This window comes from Pan paniscus, chromosome 6 (genome assembly GCF_029289425.2).
Source record: "Pan paniscus chromosome 6, NHGRI_mPanPan1-v2.0_pri, whole genome shotgun sequence".
In the NCBI taxonomy this organism is placed as follows: Eukaryota; Metazoa; Chordata; class Mammalia; order Primates; family Hominidae; genus Pan; species Pan paniscus.
The window spans coordinates 158,788,073-158,804,271 of record NC_073255.2 but is presented as its reverse complement, the minus strand read 5'-3'; the positions used below and the strand labels follow the sequence as shown (position 1 = coordinate 158,804,271).

Genomic DNA, 16,199 nt, shown 5'->3' with positions numbered 1-16,199 from the left:
AGAAAACTTAAGGTTACTAGGAAGAGTGACATTTCTTTTCTGAAACCCTTAAATGAAATGAAGTTGTTACAGAAAGAGTCAGATTCTTAGTGCTGACATTCCCAGATTTACAATTCACTCTGTCATCACAAAGTGACAAGCAAGCCTTGCTCAACCTCCTATATTAACTTTTAAAAATGGGACTGTCAACTGTATTTACCAACCCTGTGATTTCTTAGCATAATTGTAGCATACATCCTGAATAGAAAGTTTTTCTTAACCTATGCATAAAACACAACTAAAAGAGTATTACCTCTCCTCCCTTTCTCCACCCATCTGGTAGCCAGCGGGGATTTACATTGTTACTTCATATATCATAATTGTGTAATTTTTTTCATAATTACTTTAGCTCAGGTGATTGCATTTAAATAATGTTTGATGTGTAATGTAATATTTCTAAATGGCTTATTAGTTCTTTTACAGACAAGCCTTATAATGTACTTAGTAATTTTTATTAATAGAATCCTATATGTTCAGACACTCAAGGGCAAGCCATTTCTTCCGTGATTGCCACTAATTTGATAAATTTAAATGATGAGACAATATGGGAAGGAACACAAACATACAGCTCAACAAGATAAACTCTTAAGATGAAACTAGAACTGAATGTGGTCAAGTCCAATTTCCTCAAGCCATTCACAAAATTAGTTACATTTAAGAATGATAAGACTAACATTTCATTATTTTCATAGTTATTTTAAGCAGTTAGCATAGTCGTTCATTTTCTAAATGGAATAATAGCATAGAAATTAAAAAATACTACCAAACTTTAAATATTTGTATTAAAAATAAAAAGTGATAATTCACTTTATAGTGAATAATCCACATTAAAGGTTTGGTTTTAATGTAATTTGCTTGGGTGAAATACATTCATTTGGATAAAGAATTTCATTTATTTGTTTTCTCTTTGATAGTCTAGTAATTCATACAAAATAATTATGTCATCTCAGTTTTGAGCTAAACAAAGGGTTGTAAAATGTACTCATCTTTAGTTTCTTCCTAGGATCCTCAAATATTCTAGGAATAATTTTCCAAACCAATGGGAAGCACTAATATAAATAAAGCAATTCACTCTTTAAAAAACTTTGGTAAGCTTCCATCCTCACCCTGACTCTGGAACATCCCTTTTTGAGATCTGCCACCCCACCCCCTACAACAAATACCATGCTTTAATGAGTCTATCCCTTTGATCACTAGACTTTCCTGAAAGAAGCTAAAGCCAATAGGCCTTAGGTTATGAGCAAGATGATTCAACTTGATTTTAAAGCAAAGAACTACACATTGTTTCTGCAAAGACCCATCTGTCAAAGCCTAGCCACTCTATAGGTGCCGTGTCTATACTCAGCCCATTAAAAGGAGCAGCTCTGTGGTTGCCTCCTAAGATAATAAGATATTGCACAATGGTATGTGCTGTTGCTATCATATCTGCTGAAACCCTGGTAAAACCGTTGTCTTCTCCTGACCTTATGAGGCACACCCAAGATGTAATAGGGTCCCTGGGCTGCTGGGAAACACACACCACCATCACTCCATTAGTCAACATGCTTGGAGCTGAGAACTATAATTTTCTTATTCCCTAGGCAGTAGGTCCTCCGTTTTCTAACTCTGGGTTTAGGGAGAGTGGAGGGTGCATTAAAGTTTGTTTTTCATTTTACTCATAGGTACTTGGTAAATATCTGAGTTCTCTGTTTGAAAATTGATTGGTTAGAGGAAAATAACCTCCGTTCTCTGTTTGAAAATTGATTGGTTAGAGGAAAATAGCCTCCTTCTAGTTTCGCTTCTGAAACTAGAAAGTTAGCTGTTAACAAAACTAAAACAGGCTGACTTTTATTCTGTATAACATCTCTATGTATCACGTTTTTAAAACAGTTATATATTACTCTTAATGGAGCAAACATTATCTTAAAAACAACAGAATAGTGAATTTTTAAAAGATGGCTTGTGATATTCTTAGGAATTAAAAATAAAAATATAAACATAAAAGGCCCAAACATGTAGAACTTTAATACTCATAAAGAACCTCTTGGGGAAAAGCTTATCCTGGAAGTAGCATTCCCAAACCACAACTAGCAATATTTAAATGAATCATTTAAAAAGATTTCCTGCATTAAATATTGCCCAGATGGTGACACTGGCAGATATTTTCCAGGAAAACTAAGGATTTCACCTTGTAATGTCATCTTCCATGGTTAGGGATGCACTGTAAGCATTCTTAGTCCCTCCTGACATGTTTCTCATAATTATTAGGGGCATTAAAAAACAGTCATGATTTTTATAAAATACTAGGATTTCTCTTTTGTAGGAAAAGAAGACAAAATGAGTTACAATTGTCAGATGTAAAGTTATAAAGTATATAAAATTATAAAGTTTTTTAAAAGACAATACTACATTATTTAATAAACATATACCCAATTGGTAGTACATACAAAAACATAATAGAAAAATTTGTAGGTAATCAGGGAAATACAAATTAAAAGTTAGACTCCATTTTTGACTAATCAAATTGACTAGATTTTTAGAGTTAGTGTTAGTGAAAATGTGGGGAAATAGATAATTTTAACACAATTTTCTGAAATTAATTTGAACATATCTGTTAATATTATAAATAGGTAGGCCCTTTGGTCCAACAACCCTTTTGATTAAACTTCATGTTTTCTGAAAAAAGAAATTCCTCAAGTAAATAGAGTTTGCTGATGTTTATTAAATTGGGTATAATTTGTTTACATAGAAAAATAAAAAAGAAAATTCCATTTAATTCAAAATGGAGTCAAATTATGAATAATTTTTGCTTTTATGTATTTTTTAGGACTTAAAATATCAAAAGTAGTATTTTATAGATGTATGGGTCCTTATGATAAATGAGTAAATTAATAGTAGTTCTTTCTGTACAATATTACAGAGGTCTACCTCATACCCATCTGCAGAGTACTCCACAGTCGAGATGTGCCTTAATTTGTTCACTCTTCCTGCTCTGATAGACATCTTGATTGTTTTCCAGGTTCTAATTTAACTTATTGCACTGAAGAGGTATAGTGCAAATGGCTAATAAAAAATTAAAATCATGACTTCAGCGGTAATAAAAAAAGCAAATTAAAATAACAAAACATGATTTTTAAAAATCTGTTGAATTCATAAAGATTTTCAATATGACAATCATCAGTCTTGGGTAGTATACAGTGGGGTAGTCATTTATATGACAGATGAGTGTAACCCATCTAGGAAGCATTTAGACAGTGTGCATCACAAATCTATTTATTTATTTATTTATTTATTTATTTATTTATTTTTTTTTTTTGAGACAGAGTCTTGCTCTGTCACCCAGGCTGGAGTGCAGTGGCGTGATCTCGGCTCACTGCAACCTCCGCCCCCTGGGTTCAAGCAATTCTCCTGCCTCAGCCTCCTAAGTAGCTGGGATTAGAAGGGTGTGCCAACATGCCTGGCTAATTTTTTTGTATTTTTAGTAGAGATGGGTTTTCACCATGTTGGCCAGGCTGATCTCGAACTCCTGACCTTGTGATCTACCCACCTCAGCCTCCCAAAGTGCTGGGATTACAGGCTTGAGCCACCACACCTGGCTTGAATTTTTTTTTTTTTTCCTACTCGGTAATTGCATATCAATAATTCTATAGCACAGAAGTAATAAAAACACATCTATCTGTCAATTCATCTGTCATTGCTTATAGAAGCTTAAATATACAAAAATAAGGAAGTGGTTACATAATAAAAAAATTATTCAATGGATTAGTAAGCAGATTAACTATCATGATCAGCAGGAATATTAAAATGAGGAAATAAATATAATTTTAAGAGTAAACTGCATGTGTAACTCTATAAATAAAATATATAAATTTTGGATAATAAAAACTGTCTAAAAGGACTATAGCAGTTTTTTAAGTGGCTATTCCTGAGGGAAATAAAATAATGATTTTTATGTTCTTCTTTGTACTTGAACCTATTTCTAAATTTTCTACAATGAACATTTACTACTTTTAAAATAGCAATTAAAAAGAAGAAAGAAAATACATCCTTATCTACAAAATTCAGCATGCTTCTGCACTTCATCTATTAAGTAAAATTGGCCAGGCTCATGGTAAAGCCCTTGTAATCTGATTTTATCTTATCAACCCAAGTTTACTGCTAATGAGTACCCAACTCTAATGCTCAACTCCATCCCACATGGTTACTAGGCATGTCATGGTTCACCCAAATTCCACTCATATTCTTCCACTCAGGGCTAGAACTTTCTCTCCCAGAGTTTCTGCTGATGATTTTTGGTTGTAACTATTTCAAGCCAACTTCAGATGTTCATAATGTTCTAAGCAAAGTCTAGTAATGTGACAAAATCATTTTTTACTCTAACACCAATAAATTAACAACAGTAATTCAGAAGAATGCCCCTTCTGAGAGCAAGAATCCCATCAATATTTGTTAAATGAACAAAAATAATCATTAGCATGATCATAACAACTCCAGCAGCTAACATTTGTTGAGAGCTTTCTGTTTAGAAGCAGGCTCTGTGACAAGTGCTTCACACTTTATTTATCTCATTTAATGCTCAGAACAGCCCCCCATTTCACCGTTGAAAAAAACAGAGCCCCAGGTTATGTTATTCCTTGAAGGTATATAGACAGCTTGGGCCTGAGCTTCAAATACAGTTTGGGTAGATGTCAGTAAGCCCTACACTACCAAATTTGTTTATGGAAAGCCCATAAGATATCGTTTTGTATTTTATATATTTATTAATTAATCTAACTATCCATTTAGCTAAGTTGACATGTGTTGTGCTACAAAGCTTCCTTTTATATATAAAAATAGATACAAAACAATAAAAGTTTCTGCTAAATCTCATTATATAAGTAATATGTTTACCTGTGTAGGACCAGCCAATCTCTTCAACAAGTTTTCTCTGTTGTCTGTAGTATCCATTAGCCCAATCTATAAAAAAGAAAAACCAAGTAATCAGTATGTAGAAAAACATATGTCCAAAAATAAAAGATGCCCAAATTATTCATACCATAAATAGTTCTTGATTACTCCTTTCCATGTCATCTTCTCAATGTGTTCTCTCAACCTCAACCACCACCATTATATTATACACTCCAATGCCCTAGTTCTGGTAGCTAGTGCACATTTTAGAGGGTGTGTTTAAAGGATGCTGACATTCAGGCAGAAACAAAGTACATATTTAGGTAATGAAAGAGCAGCTTAGAGGGGTTCAGCCCCGAAGAGGGACTGGAGTCAGAAAGGACAGCTTGTCATGCCTCCAAATTTTTGTTACCATTCCCTAAGTCTAATGCCTGAAATCTTATTGATTAAAGATACCTTTACATTTACAATCCAAGTTTTATCTGAAAATGCTTCTAGTGTACCCAGAGTTTATCATGCTTTCAAAATTTGCTTCCTTCCTAATGCAAAACAAAATTAGCTGCGGTCAGAAAGTAGAATTTAAATGTGCATATGTTGTTTTGGAGAAATGTTACGTCAGATAGCGTGAGTGAATTTGTCACTTGGAGGAACAGAGATGCTTGAATTAGGTAATGCAATGGGAAACTTAGGGCCATAAAGATAGTCAATGCCCCATGACCCAGAGAGAGAGTCTCTAGATCTAGAACATGGGGCAAGGGATAGACAAAAGAAGATGGGTGAAAACCAGTCTCACTCTGCATAATTCAAAATTTTGCCAGGAGCCATGCCTGCATCCAATAAATGGGAGTGTTCAGATTCATTCTCCTCCTTCCTGTATGATTGTCCCTTAATCCCTGACTGTACTAACATTAATACTTCATTTCAGCTACATTGTGGGTAAAATAAATCTTTGCAGGATAGGTTTGGAACCTGACTGTGGATGGCAGAACTGTTTCTGTAGAGAAAGCTACAAATAGCTAGTTTACAAATGTACTTGTAGAACATTATTCATTCATACATTGGCACTCTGTTTATATAGTATGAAATTACTTCTTATTCTCTTTATACATTTGTTTTCTCTATTGGATGCAAATATCTCAAGGACATTTCAGAATTTATTTTTCTTTCTTCCGTGTTATATACTATCTGATTATTACAACATGGTAATAAGTTACTATTTTATAAAAACTAAAAGGCAGGCCAGCTATCAGAAATGCACACTTAAAATTCACAGGTTATCCAAAGCCAAAACCTACTTTGGAAAAATAAAGGTTTTGGTTGTGTTGAAATTTGTAAAAATCTATATATTAAGTAAATATTCTATTGGCTATATAACACATTTCAACATCAATCTATATTTTACAACAGTTTTATTAAAATATAATCTATGTATCACACAATTCATCCATTAAAGTGTACAAGTCAATGGCTTTTAGAATATTTACAAAGTTTTGTAACCATTCCTGCAAACAATTTTAGAACATTTTCATCACTCTAAAAAGAAATTCCATACCCTTAGCTGCCACCCCACACCCACGCCCATCCCCCAGCCCTAGGAAAACACTAATATTTTTGTCTATATAGATTTGACTATTCTAGACATTTCCATATAAACGGAATGATACAATACATGGCCTTTTGCGACCACCTTCTTTCACGTCACATAATGTTTTCGAGGTTTATACATGGCATAGCATGTATCAATACATCATCCTCCTTCACTGTCCAAGAATATTCTATCATATGGTGACCAGGACAGCCTGAAAGTTCCCCTTGGTTTGACTAAACTTTAGAAAGGGTTGTTCTTGAACATAGGCCCTTGATTTCCCTTTATTATAGAATTTACTTTAGGAATATTGTAATTGTAATCCTTTTTTTTTTTTTTTTTTTTTTTGACAGAATCTTGCTCTGTAGCCCAGGCTGGAGTGCAATGGCATGATCTCAGCTCACTGCAACCTCCATCTCTCGGGTTCAAGCGATTCTTCTGCCTCAGCCTCCTGAGTAACTGCGATTACAGGCGCATGCCACCACGCCTGGCTAATTTTTTTGAATTTTTAGTAGAGACGGGGTTTCACTATGTTGGTCAGGCTGGTCTGGAACTCCAGACCTCGTGATCCGCCCGCCTTGGCCTCCCAAAGTGCTGGAATTACAGGCGTGAGCCACTGTGCCCGGCTTGTAATTCTTTCTCTACTCCTGTGAGACGTAAATCTTTTTAGTAGCCACTTGGTAACTTTATAATCCAGAAATGTACCTCTCAAGGACCTGGGAACTACCTCTTTGAAAAGTAATCAACAAGAGAGACAGCACCTTTATCTTCCAGTTTAGGTGGGAGGGTAGGAGCCTAACTTCAGTGGGGCACCTTGCTCCAAGTTGTAAAAGCTACTTCTTGTCATAAAGATATTAATTTATTTAGATTTATTTAGATAAATTTATTTAGATAAACTCATATCTTTATGACAAGAGGTAGTTTAGATAAAGCCAATCAGCAAATACAGATAGCTTATGGCCCTGAATGTCCTGCAGTTCTTTTCCACAAGCTCACTCCAGCACTTAAAAACCTGACCCAGTTTGCTTCATGTGTGTTGAGTTCAGACTCGGATCTAGCTTCTCTCCCCTACTGCAACAGCCTTGAGTAAAGTATTTCCTTCCTGTTTAACTTTGGTGCAATTTTTGTTTTGACAATTGACTATACCATATTTTATTCATCCATTCATCAAGTAATAGACACGTGTTGTTTCTAATTTTTGGCTATTAAGAACAATGCTGTTATGAACATTCATACATAATTTTGTTTCACTTTCTACTTACAAATGAAATCTTAGGCTCACAATTTATTTTTCAAATATGGTTGTTCCATAAAATGCTAGTTATTTAAGACTAAACTGATTTAAGTTAAATTCCGGGGTTAAGAGTTTCTTTATTACAAATGAATATATACAACTGGATATTAGAAAGGGCCATAAAAGGTTACTGACTGAGACTTTTAACAGTCTAGAAAAAAGTAACTCCTATTTTAGAGATAAGAAGATTTATGCCAAAAAACATAAGTGGTTTGTACAGGCAGCAAGTGATAAAAAAATGGAAACCATAATTCAGGGTCCCTGCCTTCCACTTCATTTATCCTCCCTCAATATCAACGATTCCTAAGAATCCTGAGCTACTGGTTACTCTCCTAAGGTGCTCTGCCTCAGCAGGAGCCTCTATAGCATGCTTGTCTTCAAGAGACAAAAAATAGTGCAAAACAATACAGCGGGCTACAGATTCATTAGCAGGAATTACTTGGACACATAAATTATAAAGAATTGACTATATACATGATTTAACCTGGCAATCAATTGAAATTTTCTCTGAAACTGCACTGGCCATAGGAAGAAGATTCCTTGACATTTTATATACATTTTAAATATAAATATTTTAGAAATGTAAGACATTTTTGTTATGTATTGTGGTGACTTCAGGAGATCAGATACCATGCAAAACCTGTATTTAACAAGCATTTTATTGAAATAAATAAAACAGTGAGCTCTTGTTTTAATGATTCCTTCTAAAGGATAACAGCAGAATTTTAGCTTTCCTTGTAGAGTTTTATCCCTACACAATGAACATTTATCCTTGGTTTTTAATTACTTACATTAAGAAAGCTTTTTCAATACAAGATTCCCAGGTGTTGGTAGCTCTCTTCAGTTCCTTTATGTATTGTTCCCTTAATTGTTACTTCAAACAATCCGTTACACATTCATATGCTAATAACATAGTGCTTGGGCGTGAGAGAGTACCCCACTTTAAAAATTCTACTTAGAGGTCTGATAGATGAGATGTGATAGCTCCAATGAACAAGAAAAAAAGAAGCTGGGTTCACTTTTTTGTTGCATTATATACTTTGAAAACCAGGAAATCCTATATAAAAAAGAATCTATCAAAGTGCTTACGCATTTTAGGATCCATTAAAATAATGAAATATAGAATTTTTTTTCTGTTTCTGTGGATTTCAGTTTCTTTTTAGTTTTTATATTTTGTTTCTTTCTATTTAAAATCTTTGACAAGGCTGTTATGGTGTGACTATTTTGTAGTGATAAAACTAAGAAATTTCAGGAAGTGATTGTTCACATGATATACAAGAAAATACGTATTAGCAAATCTTTTTTAAGGTTATCTTAAAATTTGTCCCAAAAATATTCTTCATGAAGTAGCTTTCTAACCTCCTAACTAAATTGAGAGGAATTCGGTTTATATTATTTCAGATAACCTAAACATTCTCCTTTCAACCCATTCCACCTTGAACTTACCTTGAGCACTTACATATATGCAAACAGGTATATATACAAGCATATATAAAAATACATATATTTATTTAGTATATGTATTATAAAGACATATTTCTTCATTTCTGTTTACACTTATGTAAAGGAAATCAAAGTTTTGTTTTCCTTGATAACTCCCTATCAAGGAAACCATTTTTTCTCAAAAATTTTACCACCCCCCCCACCAAGTTAAAATCAGGGTGCTGATTTTCTACTAAAAAAAAATCATTATAAATATTTTGAATTCTAAAAATGCTTCTGATTGTGGCCTTACCCTAAAGAAAGTCTCTGTTTCATATTGATTAACAATTTATCAACTGCATTCTACTAAAAATTCTAGCAGCAGTGCTCTGACAAAATACACACACAAACACATATACACGTTATTGCCATAAGTGGCCAAAATATTACTGTAATAGGGAGAAATACAGTGCTCCTAAGAAAAATAACTTTCAGATAGAAAATAACCACAGATCTAAGTTTGAATTCTAGGATTCCATATCTCTTAAAGTGAATTTGTTCAAGGTAGACGATACTTCTTGCATATTTCACGTCCTTTAAAGAAGTTACTAAAGAATTTCCGAGGACATAAAAAGGAGATCCGTTGATAGCAGAAGTCTAGAAATGTGGCAAAGAAATGATAGAATTAGAGATGAACCATTAAAGACCTTGAAGAAGACTGACAAAGAAGAGACCTGAGAAAAGGGACTGAATGTTCCAGGTAGAAGAAAAGGCATGAGGATCAAGAGGTGAGAAATCACAGAACTCAAGACTTGAGAGTCCAGGGAGCGCCCATGTAGGATCTTCATAGATCACTAGGAACTTATTTTTGGTGACAGATCACTATCCATCTTCACACTTTTAACTTTCATCCTACTCTCTCTTCTTACCTAGATTTCTTTTAAAAGTGAGGAGGTAGTCTACTGAGTTGACTGAATGGCATTGAATGTATTTCATATGTTGCATATATTTTGAGGAAAAATTTCAAAGAAGAGTATGAAATAATCCAAAAAATATTTTAACTGAAATGAAAGGGTTGGATGTGTGCTTGTGAAGAAATATAGGTAGTTTGTGAAGGCTTGAAGAAGGACTTAGAACCCTCTGGAGATAGTATACTGTCATCAGAGTGGTTATCATCCACCAAAGAATTTGAAGCAAGACATGCTTAAGACTGAAGTGGCATTGATAAACAACGGTTGATAGTGACAGCAGTCACAATCATCTGTCACTGGAAACAAAATAAGTCTTTTCTCTGAGAATAAAATAAAAAATAGGAATTCCTTTAAGAAAAGAATCAACTTTTTTTTTTGAGGCAGAGTCCTGCTCTGTCACCCAGGCTGGAATGCAGTGGCATGATCTTGGCTTACTGCAACCTCTGCACCTCACCCCACGCCTATGCCCTGGGTTCAAGCAATCCTTCTGTCTCAGCCTCCCGAGTAGCTGGGATTACAGGCATGCACTACCATGCCCAGCTAATTTTTTTATTTTTAGTAGAGACAGGGTTTCACCATGTTGGCCAGGCTGGTCTCGAATATCTGACCTCAAGTGATCTGCCCACCTTGGCATCCCAAAATGTTGGGATTACAGGCATGAGCCACCGTGCCCAGCCAGAATCAACTTTTGATTAAAGAACACCTATGAACACATCACCTGGTTATTAAATACTTTGTATCTTCAGATGTTCTATTATTGTTGTCTTTCTCCATTTGATAAGAAAGCTGAGTTTATGACCCAAATGATCTAACCCAAAACCTTGATTTGCTAAGACAAACTTTCCAAGTAAAATTAAATTTGCCCACGAGTACAGAGTCTACAAAATTATACGTGGCAAATTTTCTCTGTGGATCTTCCTGTCATTCAATGTTAAGGATTGGCTTGCTGTGAAGTTAAATTATCATACAGCCTATCTTTACCCATCTGGAATTTAAACTTTTATTCAGTATACATGCAACGACATTTATGAAACCTAATTTAGCTAATTATGGTAATTCAGATAGTATGGTTTGTTTAGGCTATAATACTAGCTCAAACATTGCACTTACTGTTAACCACTTCAGGTGTAACCAAAAGACCTAAAAAATACCACTTTTTATAGTATATATATCAAGCCATTTGTTTTCCAATTTCAACTACCTTCCAGTGTTAGGAAGCAGAGTTTTGGTTTCCTCCTCTCTTCAAAGGCTTCAAAATAAAAGTAGTTTTGAATGTCTCAAAACTTAAATAGCAACTTTATGCAAAATAAGAGGATATTTTAATTCATATCATTAAAAAGAGGTAATTCTGGAAAAATATGAGTTATAAGAGTCCAGGTAACCTCTTTATTTAAGAATAAGTTTAAAGAGATAAAAAGTAGATGCCTGAGGCACTATATAATCAAAATGGTAAAATCATTGAAGGAGATGGAAAGTTTGAACATAAGGATAATGGAAAAGAACAAAGGGAGTCATTTCTTACATATGCTTATTTTGGTAGTGAGACATCCAATTAAATGCATATGTCTCACAGGACCAAGGAGAGGCTCAAAGGTGAGCAATTAGATTTTATTGTTTCTTAGACACTGGACATGCTTTCAGAGAGAGAATTTCTATGTTGGTAATTTGTTTACTATTCAAACTTTTCAATGAAAGCTCAAAATATTCACAGGCTAATCTTGATAAGTAGTTAGTATATTTTCCTATACTTAGATGCATTTAAGCTAATGTAATTTATCTATCTTTCTAAAGTTGAGTTATTTTTTGTTAAAACATATTAATAATTTTGATCTTTATGACATAATAATGCATGCCTATTTCAAATAAATTAGAAAAAATACAGGTAGGCAAAAATACTTTAAAAATCACTTGTAATCCTATGTCCTACAAATAACTGCTATTAACAGTTTTGCCCATGCACGTATGTTTCTCTAGATGTTATATATTTATATATAATAAATTTGGATTTACTTAAATTCAATGACACTATTTGGTAACCTATTTCTTTACATGATGATGAATCACTGACATATTCTCAATTTAATAAATATTATTTTACAGCATCATAACAGTTCACTTAAAGCATTCTCTACTTTTTGGGTACTAAAATTAAAAGTTGACAATGTCAGAAGATTTATTTCTTGAGCTTAAACGATATGCATGAGGATAGCTTCTATTAAACTAGCTTTACTTGAGCTTCAGGTATAAAATAAAATCTGTGGATGAAGTACCACATTTTTTTCCTGTCAACCTTCTATAATTTCAACAAAACACTAAGCACAAACTCATTGTTATTGTACTACAATCCTTATAGTTACCTAGTTTTATGTCTATAACAGTGAATTTATTCCACCATAAGAGAAAAACCCAATGTTGACTGCTCAGTGATAATGGGAACAGAGACAAAAATATCAACCTATATACAAATAACAATTAAAGGAACGAGCTAAAAATAATATTAGAAGTGAGAAGAGAACCCAATCTGTGTAAGAAAAAGTATATAAAAGGGAGTAGAAAACACAATTCATCAAATGACAAAAATAATGTGTTATTATATTTATGTATTATGTTATTATATGCTACTAACTTATCTTACCATAATAGTATTATTTAGCAATGATAAGATTGCTGTTTTGAAATCTTATGCCCACGTACTTTCACTGAAATCTGACGCAGAGCAAGAACATCTGCTGTGCCCCTTTCTGATTGGGGTCGCTCAGGAAGTTCTGGACAACTGGCACACTCAAATAACCAATTAGAGGATACAATGGGATTCCATTCACATTTACCGTGAAAAGCACAAAACACCAAGCGAGTTCATAAAGGAACAAAGATATGAACTATTAATATAAAAGAAGAGATCTACTACATTCTTCAATGGAAACAGTGAATCTGGGGAAGTTGTGATTTTTTTTTCCATATTAATGAATAGGTCAAATCTCACTGGGATGTTTCTAACTGGAGAATTTTTTTGAAAATTTATATAGAATAATAAATGGAGAGTAATAATTGACTAGAACATTTGGAAGAAGTGTGAATTAATAAAGGCTTGGTTAATCAATTACTAAAAAAATGAATTGATAGGCAGATCAATAGAAAAAAGCAAACAGCAGTAACATAGAACCTACTATAGATGCAAATTTAATATATGTTAAAGGAAACATCACAATTAGATAAGGAAAAGTATGAAGGTTCAAAGGTTGGGAACACTATTTGTGAAAAAAATTAAATTGTACTTGACACATACATAAAAATAAATTACAAGTGGAATAAAGAATGTTTTTAAAAAGATGCATAAAAACTATTTACAAAGTGAACATTAAATTAATCATAAGATGGGGGATGCATTTCTATGTATGAAGAAAAGGATATTATGAAGAAACATTTATAGCTTTGATTATATAGCATTTAAAACTTGTATAGAGAAATGTATAATGAAATACAAATTGTAAAATTAAGCTATTGATAAATGTTAAAATACATTAAACAAATATTACAATATATTCCACACATACAAAATTATTACAAATCAATAAGGGCAAAATATGAGCACAGAAGTTTTAAGAATGCAAATACAATTAATAAATTTATAAAGAACTGTGAGACTTTACTGGTGTCAAAGAAATAGAAACTAAAATAATGTGAATATAGCAGTTTTCCAGCTAACCAGTTGTCAAAGGTTTATTATTACTTTTTAAATATTCAATGATGATCCAGAAATCTTGATATGTTTCTTTATATACAGGTAGAAGAATGAACTACTATAAACTTTCTGGGAAGTGAGTTGACAAGGGTTATCAAGATCCTTAAAACTCTTCATATCTTGGACACAATAATTCTATTCCAAAGAACATATTTTAAAAGATTAACAGAGATTAACATGATGTACCAAGATGTTTACAACATTGAAAAAATGGTGAATAACTATAAAATATGTTAATATACAAAAAGTGGGGAAGTTTAAATAAATTATATAAGTCCCTAATATGAAATGACGTGAAGCCATTATAAGTATATTTTCAAATATATTTATTGATTTTTTTTGAAATATACATGATATAAAATATCAACAGTTATGATACTATTTTATAAATAGTACATATATACAGAAATGTAAATTTATGTGGTGCCATTGGGAGTGATTTTTATTTTTTCATATGTTTTTATGTTTTCCAAATATTTGATGAGTTTTTGTTAAATATTCAAAAAATTTAAAGTGTCTATGCACTTTAAAGAATATCTGAAAGAATGTATCTGATTCTACAACTAGATAAATTAAAGATTGTAAATATGTTTTAAGACTGTAAAGAAACATTTGAAATCCATTTTAAAATCTTCTTCCAAGAGACTGCATGATAGATGCAGCATTAACAGCATTTTAAAGTTAAGCTTATGAAATAATAGCCAAGTTGACACATAGTAGGCAAGTTAAGTACTTCAGCTACCAAGATAATGAAAAACAAGAACCATAGCAAAATAGGAAATGCAACAAACTCACAGATCATCTTATTGGCCATGATGATCAGATGCACTGGGTCTGCATTTTGTGGGTAAACCTTGAAATAGTCTTATTTTAATTTTTATCTTATTTCTAAAACAGCACATTTTGCTTAGATAAAATTAAACCCAAATGTCACTGTCTATCCATTAAGCAGGACAATCTGGCAGCTTTATGTGTTAACAACCTGTTCTGAAATAGGTGCGGGTCATGTTAAATTGCTGTCAGGATGCTGACTGATTCACTGTGCACTTATGTCTGGACAAGGCAGAGTTTCTTGACTCCTTTCCCAGTATATTGACTGAAAATTCATTTTTGGCATGAATTCCTTTTTTTTTTTTTTTTAGCCGGTCTAGAAATAAGAAACCTTTATTCCCAAGAAGCATATTTACTATAATAAATTGATAATTTTTCAATGGATCTTCAATGATTTAAGACATTTTCAATTTGCCAGTATCTTTTATAAGCCACTTGCTATTGCTCATTAAAACTACTTAAGCTTGGGCAATATTACAAAAAGAAATCAGGATGAGCAAGGGAGATCTGACTAATTTTAACTATAAACACATATATTTTTTATGCCTCTTTTCACTTTATTTTTAAGATCGGAATCTTACATCCTGCCTTTAAGTGATGACCTTGGACAAGTCACATCTCTTTGCTTCTATTTCCACAATTTAAAAATAGGGATATATATCTCCTGTTTACTTACAATGATACTGTAACAAGAGATAGGGCACGTGTAAAACCATTTTGAACTCTGTAAAAAATGTGCTTATAATGACACTTATCATTTCCTGAATTTTATTTTCCAGGCATTTGGGTTTTTTCTTTCAATAGTGAAGCAATTTTGTTTTAAATGCAACAGCAATGTGACATTTATCTAATGTGCACTGCATGTTTTTTTGGTCATAAATTATTCACTTGTTTTCTGATGCTATCTGATTCTTAGTCTGAAGTGCTCTTTAGTTTTAAGGGTAAGTATGGACACTCACTGCACATTGAAAATACAAATCCTGACATTCAAGGGTGAAACGTTTCCCTAGAGAACAATGTGAACACTGAAAAACAAAATATTTAATTTAAATCAAACTTCAGGAACTACCCTTATGTAATCTAATTATGTCTTTGTATTGTACAGAGGAAAAGTCTTACTCTGTCGCCTAGGCTGGAATGCAGTGGTGCGATCCATCTTCGCTCACTGCAACCTCTACCACCCTGGTTCAAGCAGTTATCCTGCCTCAGCCTCCCAAGTACCTGGGATTACAGGCACCCACCACCAAGCCTGTCTAAATTTTGTATTTTTAGTAGAGATAGGGTTTCACCATGTTGGCCAGGCTGACCTCAAGCGACCTCAAGTGATCCACCCACCCCAGTTTCCCAAAGTGCTGGGATTACAGGAGTGATCCACTACACCAGGCCTGTATTGTAAATTGAATACATTTTTTAAAGCAAAATTTTTCAGAATACTTTCCTTGTTTCAGA

General features: G+C 33.1%; 1 protein-coding gene across 4 annotated transcripts in view; it reads right to left on the bottom strand.

The window, feature by feature from the left end:
• Nucleotides 1–16,199, bottom strand: part of PTPRZ1 (protein tyrosine phosphatase receptor type Z1) — a 190,685-nt gene that overhangs the window by 129,924 nt on the left and 44,562 nt on the right. For all 4 annotated transcript variants that reach the window (XM_003808636.6, XM_008960703.5, XM_008960705.5 and 1 more), the window contains exon 2: nucleotides 4,909–4,974. In XM_003808636.6, the coding sequence (XP_003808684.4) occupies nucleotides 4,909–4,974 (66 nt within the window). The remainder of the gene's footprint in view (nucleotides 1–4,908; nucleotides 4,975–16,199) is intronic.